The sequence below is a fragment of the Ascaphus truei genome, chromosome 1 (assembly GCF_040206685.1).
Source record: "Ascaphus truei isolate aAscTru1 chromosome 1, aAscTru1.hap1, whole genome shotgun sequence".
Classification (NCBI taxonomy): Eukaryota; Metazoa; Chordata; class Amphibia; order Anura; family Ascaphidae; genus Ascaphus; species Ascaphus truei.
Genome location: NC_134483.1, coordinates 456,119,798 through 456,131,844, shown reverse-complemented (window position 1 = coordinate 456,131,844; position 12,047 = coordinate 456,119,798). Strand labels below are relative to the sequence as shown.

Sequence of the window (12,047 nt, the reverse complement as noted above, 5' to 3'; positions counted from 1 at the left end):
TGCCGCTTGAAGTAGGACAAAGGCTGGGTAGAATTTATCCTGTGGATCCTGTGGACGACACAGTGACCGTCCACGCTGCCCGTGTGGGAGAAGAGCCCGAGGCACTACAATTCGACTTCGGAGAGTCTCCCCTGGAGGAAGAATGGAAGGAGAGGCTATGTGCTCAGTTGAGAGAGAGACGAGATGTGTTCTCTACTAGTGAGATGGACGTGGGATGCAGCAGAAGCTCTCAGCACAGAATTCGTCTGAATGATGACACGCCATATAGCTCCCAGAGGCGTGGAGGATGTGCGTGGTGTCCTGAACAAGATGGAAACAGCCGGTATAGTGACCGAATCTAGAAGTCCCTATGCCTCACCGATTGTGGTGGTACTAAAGAAAAATGGGTCTGTTCGATTGTGTGTGGACTACAGAACATTGAACAGACGTACTGTGCCTGACCAATACACGCTACCATGAATAGAGGAGATCCTCAGCGCATTGTCCGGAAGCCAGTGGTTTAGCGTGTTGGACCTTCGATCTGGGTATTACCAGGTTCTTATGAGCCCAGCTGATCAAGAGAAGACGGCGTTCGTCTGTCCCCTGGGATTTTATCAGTTCACCCGGATGCCCCAAGGTATCTGCGGTGGTCCGGCCACTTTCCAACGGCTTATGGAGAAGACGATTGGAGATATGTGTCCTTGTGTCTGGTCTACCTAGACGACATAATTGTGTTCGGAACCACACTTGAAGAACATGAGACTAGGCTGATGAAAGTGCTGGATCGCTTAGGGAAAGAAGGCCTGAAGCTCTCCTTGGGTAAGTGCCGCTTCTGTCGAACATCGGTCACTTATGTGGGTCATATTGTGTCTGCAGATGGAGTGGCCACCGACCCGGCCAAGGTGGAGATGGTGATGAATTGGCAAGGACCAGAGAATGTGATGGAGCTGAGGTAATTTCTCGGGTTCTGTGGATACTACCGACGGTTTGTGGATGGATACTCCAAGAAGGCGGCTGTGCTGAACAATCTGCTGAAGGTCTATCCAGAGGAACCCAAGCAGAAGACTACCACCACAAGGACCCCCTTCGGGGATCGGTGGACGTCCGCTTGTGAAGCGTTTAAGGGGCTGAAGAATAGTCTAACAGAGGCTCCCGTTCTAGCCTATGCTGACTTGGAGAAGCCTTACATTATGCACGTGGATGCCAGCCTCAACGGATTGGAAGCTGTGCTACACCAGAAGTACCCCACTGGACTTCGCCCTGTGGCATATGCAAGTAGAAGTTTGACTCCAAGTGAAAAGAACTATCCAGTTCACAAATTGGAGTTCCTCACCCTCAAATGGGCCATATCTGAAAAACTACATGACTACCTATATGGGGTGACCTTCGAGGTCCGAACAGACAACAATCCGCTGACCTACACTGGCGACACACTTTATTCGAGCTTGGCTAGTCCCACGAATTCGGATATACCCGGGTGTATTGAGGTTTGTGACTGTTTTCTGCCCGAGTACATTGAGTTATTTTCCAAGCAGGGATTGAAGCATTTTATTCCCGCTGGCTGCAATACTGCACAGTATATATATATAAACTGCATTACAATTCATGAATTTATGCCATCTGGTAGACACGCGAAGCATTGCAGCCTATTAAATCCTAATCATTATCATTTAACAGATCAGCCGCCCATCACCCAGGCATGAACCCAGGCTGGGAAGGCAAATGCAACGGGGCTTGTCAGAGGTTAGGAGTGGCGCATTCCAGGTATCTGCCAGGTACATACCGGGTATTTGCTCGAATAAAGTGTGTCGGTGCAGTATGTACAAACCATGGCCAAGTTAGATGCGACCGGTCATAGATGGTTGGCCACCCTCGCCAATTACCAGTTTTCTTTGAAATATAAGCCTGGACCTCTCAATATAGGAGCCGATGCTCTATCTAGGAGATCGGGACTGGGTGAGACCGCCGACGATGGCGCTTGGGAAGAAATTCCAGGGCCAGGAATGAGAGCTATGTGTTCCACTGCTGCCATTGTAGACGATCGAGTGGCATTTTCCGAGCTACGAGTAGCGGATTCTTTAGGGTGTCGACCTCAAGCCCTTCCAGAAGCTTACTGCCACCCCGATGGCATGGGTCTAACCCAAAACGTTATCTTCACTTGGAAAGAACTGGTACTAGCACAGACACATGATCCTGCCGCTAAGGCTGTCCGAGAGGCTCTACACAAAAATGACTCTTCACTGGTGAAACGGGCTCCTCCCGATGATGTGAGCCTCCTCATGAGAGAATGGGATAAGTTTGAGATGGATAACGGCCTACTCTATAGGGTTGTTCAATTCCACAATCATCCTGACCGTCGACAACTATTTCTACCTCGGCATATGCAAGGTCTCGTTTTAAGATCACTACATGATGATCATGGACATTTGGGGGTGGATAAGACCTTGGGTTTAGTGCGAGACCAGTCCTTCTGGCCTAGAATGCGGGAGTCAATTGAACAACACTGCCGGAAATCTCTACGGTGCATTCATAGGAAGACACTTCCCATCCGTGCTGCCCCAATGGGCCATCTCAAAAGCTCCGGGCCTATGGATGTAGTTTGTATGGACTTTTTGTGCATAGAGCCAGATTCAAAGGGTATAGGAACTGTGCTAGTAGTGACAGATCACTACACTTGATACGCTCAAGCCTTTCCCACGAAGGACCAGAAGGCTACCACAGTGGCTAAAGTGCTGTGGGAGAAGTATTTTGTGCATTATGGTCTGCCCAGCAGGATGCACTCAGACCAGGGACGGGATTTCGAGAGCAAGCTGATCAAAGAGTTGCTAACACTGTTGAATATTCAGAAGTCAAGGACTACTCCCTACCATCCAGAGGGAGATGCGCTCCCTGAAAGATTTAATCGGACATTGCTGGACATGCTAGGCACTCTGAAAGATTTCCAAAAAGGAGAATGGAGTAAATATGTGGAGGCCTTGGTGCATGCCTACAATTGCACTAGGCACGAGTCCACAGGGTACACCCCATACTTCATGATGTTCGGGAGAGAAGCCAGACTTCCAATCGACATCCGTCTACGGGTATCTACCGACGGGGTACCCAATATGGCTCATTATCGATATGTGCAGAGACTCCAGGACAGTGTGCACCGTGCCTATCAGTTAGCCGAAAGAGCCACCGCTAGACTGAATGCCAATAACAAAAGGAGGTACGACCACAAAGTACGCTATCGAGAGCTCCAACCGGGAGACGCAGTTCTCCTACGCAACTTAGGGATTCCCGGCAAGCACAAGTTAGCTGATCGCTGGAGAGAGGGACCTTTCCAAGTAGAGTCCCAAATGCCGGGCCTCCCGGTCTATCGCATACGTGATGTGAATGGCAGGGTAAAGGTCTGGCACCGAAACCACTTGTTACCTATCCCAAAACTGGGAGAAAGTGAACCCGAAACAGAAACAGTAATAGACGACAGTGAGCCTAAAGAGTCTACCGAGAATTCAGGATCCACAGATGAAACGATTCAAGATCCTTTGGAGGGAACATCCAACAGAGATTGGTGGGCACCTCCCGAAGGAGCAACGGGTAATGGGCCTGCTATTCAAGTACCTTCATCAGGAAATTCACCAAGTAACCAACCGTTAGATCCTACCACTCCGAGTTTTGTGCCTCAAAGAGACAATGTTCAGTTACAAAGAGACTTTTCCCAAACTGGTTCATCCTCTGCCAGAGAGTCAAGGCCTCAAGCCTACGATGGTCTCTCTCAAGATGAAGAAATGGAGACTGAGACTCGCAAGAGCCAGTGAGTGAGACGCCCTCCCACTAGAGTGGCTTATGATTCATTAGGGGCACCTCACTATGAGTCTCAGCAGCAAAATAAAGCCAAGCTAGCCTCAGTTATAAATATGTTTGTTGAAATGTACAATCTCGTTTAGAGTAATCGTTAAGTTGTATTTTAACACTGTATTTTTATTATATAATATTGTTATGCATGGGTTAGTTCAAGCGGGGACGTTGATGTTTTCACAAGGGGGAGGATGTAGCCAGGTACCCTCCGGTCTCCCCGTGCTCCCGGTTTCCCCCCTCCCCTTCTACATACCATCAGAGATGTGCGGCAGGGTGACGGAGTCGTGGGCGGTTCCCTCCGCAGGGCGCCGCCATGTTGGTGTATGCGCGCACACGCGCAGCAAGGTTGCGCATGAGCAGGGCAACTCCACAGCGGCCATTTCAGGGGGCGCACGAGTGCAAGCTGCAGAGCGGCAGCCATTAGAGGGAGAGCATGAGGCTCCCTATGTTAAAGGCTGCAGATAGAACTACAATCCCCATGATGCTCAGGGGCAGTGACACCACCTGACACCAGGGAGCCAGTAGGGCTGCAGGATTCTGCTGAATAGCAGGAAAGACTATTGCATGCTGGAACAGGAAGCAGTCAGTGAAGACCAGGAGCAGGTTAGATCCAAAGAGCAGTGCTCCAAGGATTAGGCCTGAAGTTAAACCCCAGGGCCCAGTTAATTCCCTGAGACACTGTAGAGGTGCTGAGAGTGCTGTATAGGGAAAGCCTTATTGCAGGGACCTTTTCACATAGCTTGAGAGAGGTTCTGCTGCAGGACATTGCCTGATTGCCAGTGCAGCCTGAGGGCTGGCAGAGACTGATTGCATAACAGAGACTGTTTGCAAAGGGATAATCCGGCTGGGAATCCCTCCCCTGGGGAGTCAGCATGTGCATTCATTTCTGCAGAGAGTTGCGGTATTGCAGACTCATCAAAGATTCTCCTGGTTAGGACCATAACCAGGAAGGTATTATATTAAAGTGCACCAACGCGCACCAACACAGGGAAGCGCTGTCCCTCACACACACACTCCAATCTATAGCTGGTGGACACTAAGAGGTTAAGTGCCCTGGCACATTGGTACACCAAGGACTAGGGTGATATAAAGACTGACACTAAAGTGGTGCAACCATTTACATGTGTGGGGTGATGTGATGATATTCATGCAGGGGAATGTCAGGCTGTTTATGTATGAAACGTTATGCAAGGGTTATTATTATTATGCTAAGTAAATACTGTTTTATCCAACTGCGTGTGGTTACTGTATATGTTGGTTCTGATAAGGGAACACTCCCACCAAGTTGGGATCCCTCATCAGTGGAGGCGCTGCACCCAGTGTAAGTATACCCCAGGCTCCCAGTGGCGGAGGCTCAGGCCTCTTGTTAGCCTCACAGGTGACAGCAGCATCAGTAGTTACCGTACCCCAGGGGTACCAGGGCTACACAACCAACAGACACAACACACACACACAACACACTCACTCAACACACACTCAATCACAACACACAACACATAATCATAAGTCACACACTTTCACCTGGGGGAGGAAGTACTACTGTAAGCCTGCTCCTGTCCCCCATGCTGCTGAAAACTGGGACAGGTAACACAGGAGGAGGAGGGGATGTCTGTGTGCAGGGAAGGAAAGCCCCGCCCCCACAGCAAGGCCCCGCCCCCTCTGCAAGACAGAGGAGAGAAGCAGCCTCAGCACGGAGCTTCTGGCCGCCCATGCACAGCTCTGCCCGCCCCCAGGTTTCCCCACACACAGCCCGCGCCCCCCCTAAATAATCCTGGTCCCCCCCAAGGGGGCGAGCTCCCCAGTTTGCGCACCGCTGGGTTAACGCACTGTATTGTTTCTTCTGAGTGCCTACAATATTTTAATTATAAAGTTCCTCTAAATATTTAAAATTCACATCATCCAAATTGCAATTTAATGATAAATTCCCATGCAGTATATCACCCTCATAACTCTTATACAATAATAATTCTCAGGCAAAAAGGTGTCAATCTTTCACCGTAGTAAATTTATCCTCAGAGAAGTACAAGACCTTACTTAATAAAGACAAATGTGCATCTGAGTGTGTTAAATAAGTCACATTGATGATACTCAGATGATCATCAGTCTTTACCTTATTCTCCTCTGATTTCCGCTGCCTCTCCACTGTTTCCCCATTACCCCCTCTTTCTCTTCTCGTTTTCTTACTTAGATCTTGACTGGCTCTGTCCAATAAAAGAAGATGAAGAGGAATTGGTACTATTCAATCATCTAGTTGAAGTCGAGTCGAGTTAATCTTCAGAATCAGAAGAAGTTAAAAGACTCGCTTCCATACTGTTATTTACTTATTTTCTAGCCACAATCTAATTTAGTACATTTTCAATTTCTCTCTTAAGCTGTAATCTTTCAAATGATTACATATTGGTTAAACACCTCAAATCTTCAGCACTTCCTAGTAATCACCTCTTTAAATACTAATAGCTGGTTAATTTCCTCATCCCTAATTAACTGCATTAACTGCATCAGCTCTAAAGACCATTTTGCGGTTCTCAGAGGTTGAGCCTCCAGCCGCTACACAGTCGGGTCATCAATGACGTCACCACGATGCGACTCTGTGTATCGTATGAATTCAATTCGAGACCTGTGATAGCTGGGACGCGCGGCATACGATACACAGAGTCGCATCGTCGTGACATCATTGACGACCCGACTGTGTAGCGGCTGGAGGCTCATTTGCGGAGAACCACAGCCATCAAGCTATCCCCACGAATGGGCTCCCTCTCATCTACCCACAGCACTACTGTACCATTGGGATATCCTGAATAGCAGCCACTCCGCGGACCGATAATACACTGGCGACACACTTTATTCGAGCTTGGCTAGTCCCACGAATTCGGGTATACCCGGGTGTATTGAGGTTTGTGACTGTTTTCTGCCCGAGTGCATTGAGTTATTTTCCAAGCAGGGATTGAAGCATTTTATTCCCGCTGGCTGCAATACTGCACAGTATATATATATATACTGCATTACAATTCATGAATTTATGCCATCTGGTAGACACGCGAAGCATTGCAGCCTATTAAATCCTAATCATTATCATTTAACAGATCAGCCGCCCATCAGCCAGGCATGAACCCAGGCTGGGAAGGCAAATGCAACGGGGCTTGTTAGAGGTGAGGAGTGGCGCATTCCAGGTATCTGCCAGGTACATACCGGGTATTTGCTCGAATAAAGTGTGTCGGTGCAGTAGGCATTAGTGTGATGCTCTTGGATCTGCCATATCTGTGGAAATTCCAGATGACACCTTGCTGAGAGACCTGATCCTGCTGGTTGGTGCTTGGGTAACAATATCCCTTGAAATGCTGTTATAACTTTTCCCTGATGTACGCAGATAATTTATTGTGTTTTGTGTAACCCAATAATATTTTATTTAATGCACTATTAGCGTTGTGCGCTTTTTTTTTGTGTTTTTCTCTTCATTTGAAATACACCTTAATAATATTTTTAATATTTCACATTAGCGCCTTAATTTCTTCTTTTTCACCACATAATAAATTGACTCTCAAAAAAAGTTATACTTTTTTTTTACCGTACTTATGGTACAAACAATAAGTATAATATATTAAAACTCATTAATGTTAACCTATTGCTTATGCACTAAAAATGTAAAAATTCACATGTATAAACACAGTTTAGTTTATTTTTAATGTATATTATATGGTTTATTTTTTTCCTCAATCACATTGTACTCTCCTCCATCCCATACAGCAGAAGTAGAGTACAGTACTATTTAATATGAGGTAACTGTATGAGTAATAGAAAGTAATAATATATGTCTCATCCGTCTTACTTTAGTTTGTTAAATCTGAAGGTCAGGCCAAGAATTATATAAACATACACAATGTGCCTTAATGAAGTGTTTCTCATGTTATGCTAACAAAGCATCTAATACAAATACATCTCAGCTGTACAGATGACAAGGCTATGGTCATATAATGGAATATGAGATATAAAACCTTTATTCGAGGAATCTATCGCTCAGCGATGCCAACTCCATAGTGTAACACATCTTAATTGATGGAAATGTGCTCGCACATCATCATTCCACCAATTCCAGGTTCCATCCCATTCGGGCGACAATGCAAACTGGACAACCTGAGATTCCGAGCACACAATGCACTCCTTTTGTACACATCTCGTACAATAAAGTACTTCCAAATGACATGCTTTCACAAACAACTATAAGCAGAGCTCTGAACAATCGGGAACTAGGGAAAGAGGAGACGCAACTTCTTTTCAGCTGCCTTGTGCAGTCCTTCTCGCTCTACTGTATATGCTACTAGGAATAACAAAAAGGCTATTGACGGCAACATTGCAGATTCAACTCCCAGGAGTATCCTAGGAGTGCTCATAGCATATTCCTCTCCCAACCCTTGCCTCTCGGTCATGCTTGTCTGCTAACGCTATCCATGTCCGCCCATATGTTTCTGCAACCATGAGGCATGCCAGTTTTCTCAGCTTTAAAAGGAGAGCATATGAGAAGTATTTATTCGAATTCGGGTCATGACAGGTTACTCTGGGCGGATATTATCTCTCTGTGAAGTTAGTTTAAAGAAGTAATCCAAGCGGGCGCATATTTTTTATTTTTAACAGGATTGAAGAAGGGGGTCTCCAAAGCTGAGCCCCCTGCTTCCAGAGATACTTACCTCCGTAGGGGGTGCCGGTAGCCACCGGCTCACTAGCAGGGATCACGTAATGGCCGCTTTTCAAAGCTCCCGCACCCTGCGGGACAATAGGAGGCAGTCCTAGCAGTCATCTGGTGCAGATTCCTATTGGCCCATGTCACGTGGGATCTTTAAAAAGCAGAGAGATACCGGCACCCCCTTCGGAGGAAAGTATCTCGGGAAGCAGGGGGTCCTCGCAGCAGTAATTAATGGGGCTCTGCTCCGGAGACCCCTTAACTCCTTCAGTGACAGTGGATCCAGCTAGCTTCTCTGACACTAAATGGTTTAAAGTCACCCAACAGTGTAGTGCTGTATTTCTTTGGAAGGTGCTTTGGCACTTAGATTACACGACTTTAAAAATAAAAATATTTTCCTGCTGAGAGTAAAGAAGAATGAATCCTGCTGTAATATCCAGGATCCTCATTTACAAAACAACCAGCACGCTTTTGCAAATCATTTCAATGGTATTAGTTGGCACTAAACTACTAGCACAGTTTAGCAATTAAGGTGATACAGAGTGAAGGTAAAGTGCGCAACTAAAATCAATCACATAGGTGAGGTGATAAACAAGTGATGATGTGGTTAAATAATACGTGACCTTATAGACACTGATGGAGGAGCGTCTGCAGCCGTGAAAACCAGGGATGGCTCAAAACACCCCCTAAATATTAGACAAAAAACACAAAAACACAGCGCACAACGCTCATAGTGCATTAAAAGAAATATTATTCCAAACAATTAGTACAGGTAAGTATTGCGCGTACATCAAGGGAGAAAAAAACCCAGCATGTCAGGGGTTAATGTTACCCATGCGCCAACCGGATCTCCCAGCAAGATGTCGTCTGTGATGGTAGAGCAGCTTCCAGCCTCTTGGCCTTACAGTCACGAAACCTGGATAGTCCCTCTCTTAGAGATGGAAGTCCCAGCAGGCTCGAAATGGACGAAGGTAATAACCGCTGTATGGGTTAATCTCTCACGGTGGGTAGGTGCACACTCGCAGCCCTCCGTTCCTCTGCTTCCGGATTTCTGACGTCACTCAGTGGCGACACCGCAACTCGCGTCACGATCTCCTCACCAGTTGAGGGGAAGAGGCCGGCCGTAGTAGGATGAATAATTCAATAGATATAGCGCATAAAAAGTCAGGGAACCCCTGATGAAGAAACCTTCTGGTTTCGAAACGCGTTGGAAAGGACTTTTTATGCGCTATATCTATTGAATTATTCATCCTACTACGGGTGTGCACCTACCCACCGTGAGAGATTAACCCACACAGCGGTTATTACCTTCATCCATTTCGAGCCTGCTGGGACTTCCATCTCTAATAGAGGGACTATCCAGGTTTCGTGACTGTAAGGCCAAGAGGCTGGAAGCTGCTCTACCATCACAGACGACATCTTGCTGGGAGATCCGGTTGGCGCATGGGTAACATTAACCCCTGACATGCTGGTTTTTTTCTCCCTTGATGTACGCGCAATACTTACCTGTACTAATTGTTTGGAATAATATTTCTTTTAATGCACTATGAGCGTTGTGCGCTGTGTTTTTCTGTTTTTTAGCCATTAAGGCCCTGGATAAAAGGTCAATATATACAAAGCTGTGAAATTCCATAAGGGACCGTCAGATGCTGGAAGATACCTCATGGCTCCTTAACAAAAATGGGCTAGAAGTTGTCTACTGCCCAAATCTTTTAAGACAATGAATGTGTTGTCCTTGTGGTTCAAACTCTAGGATGCAGCTGCTTCAAGACTCCGTATCCAGTAATGCAAGTAGCACACACTTTCTACCTATGTCTCAGCTACTAACATTTAGGTACTGTGATTCAATTTGCCATCATTGACCAACTTTACACAGCTCTATATACAAATAAATACATATTTTGTGAGATTGTTACAAGCTCAAAAACATGAGCGAGCATTTTTAACAGCAAAGTATCACAAAGTAACATTTTCGTAGGTGTTTTACCTGTGCAGTTTTCTGCATCTTGGTGGCAGGGCATCATTTTAGTTTCAGGGTTTGCCGTGGAGTTCCCATCCGTACTCACACATGTCAAAACTGTGAGGCCTGCCAACAAAACCAAATCAGAGGACTTGTTATTTCAATACTTTAAGCTACTGTATACATTTGGTTGTTTTTGTTTATCACTGCTGTTATGGGTCTAAAAACATAAATATTAACAGCAGTGCATGTCCACTGTAATCTTATTCCGAAAACCGATAGCAGTCTTCAAATATAAAATACCAATGACACTGAAGCAGGGAACCCGGTTCAAATCCCAGTGTCAGCTCCTTGTGACCTTATGCAAGTAAGTCACTTTATCTCTGTACGTCAGGTACAAATGTAGCAAGCTTAACTATGTACAGTACAGCACTGCGTGCACTGTCTTAGCCATTTGTGCATACTGAGTACCGTAGCACTTATCTTGGGATTGTCTGAAGTTTTTCGATCAGGAATTAATCAGGCATCATTGTTACTTGCAAGAGAAATATTGACTGTATAACAGTCAAGGTTACCAATAGACTGAATAATATATATGTGTAAAGGTTTTTAGAACAAAAAATGTTAAATGGCATATTTTAGGCTGTGCCCCTTAAACTGGACTTTTTTTCCTTACCAAGTTATTCCATTCACAGGTATCCTTTTAGCTCTTATCTAGAACACACTGCAAGGTTTGCCCAGTGCATTATGTCACCAGATTTCCTAAACCCACATAAACCTAAGACACCAAACCTGACAGTGAGCCAGGGCTGAGCGCAATCACCAGGGGAACTCTGTGTAGCTTCGCTGTTCTTCTTTCCAAGAACATGTACGAATTCTGTTCACCGTGTTGAAAACATTTGAGGCGAAGACTTGAGAAAAAAATATGACAAGACGCAGAATGGAGACATTTCAGGTTAGTCCCATTTGTATGAGTAGCTGTATTAGTATTATATACATAAAAGCCTACGCACTAATTAAGTGGCCAGTAATGGAAATGACACTTTAGTGTTGAGTTCATTGGAATTTATACATTGAACTTCCTGTATGTGGATGTATACCATATCATTACCACACTACCCTCAGCTCTGCTCTCCCGCATTTAATTTATAGCAAGCCATTTGAGTGACTATTTACAGATCCTCAGTACCTTACATTTAGCAAACTACAGACGACAGAGAAGCCCAATGCTACATCCACATGACAAAAATACACAGTAAAATACTGTGACAGAAACCAGGGGTTGGTAATAAACTCCATATACAGGGCTCCCAGGATACTGAACAGTTTCTGTCCTGTCTAAGCTGAACAGGGCAGCCTTGTAGTACAGGCACTCCATTCCACAGTTTGTCTGCTGCCTGTTTTCTGTCACCTGTCATGCTGATTAGAGTTCAGGTATATAAGACCTGTTTCCTGTTTCCTCTGGGCCCCGCCCAAGAGCCTGGAAGGCTGCTGAACTGCAGAGGGGTGAGAAAGCCTCTTTCCCAAATCGCTTCATTCATTCTGTTAAGTTTGTCTAAAGACTGCAAAGGTACTTATTTTGTTGGTGGAAGT

The 12,047-nt window shown here is 45.7% G+C and overlaps 1 protein-coding gene across 2 annotated transcripts in view; it reads right to left on the bottom strand.

Annotated features, from left to right (window-relative positions):
• BTC (betacellulin) overlaps window positions 1–12,047 on the bottom strand; it is a 56,961-nt gene that overhangs the window by 23,192 nt on the left and 21,722 nt on the right. The window contains exon 2 of one of the 2 annotated variants that reach the window (XM_075565424.1): window positions 10,482–10,580. The exons of the other annotated variant lie outside the window; for it this stretch is intronic. Within the exon in view, the coding sequence (XP_075421539.1) occupies window positions 10,482–10,580 (99 nt within the window). The remainder of the gene's footprint in view (window positions 1–10,481; window positions 10,581–12,047) is intronic. 2 annotated transcript variants of the gene reach the window in all.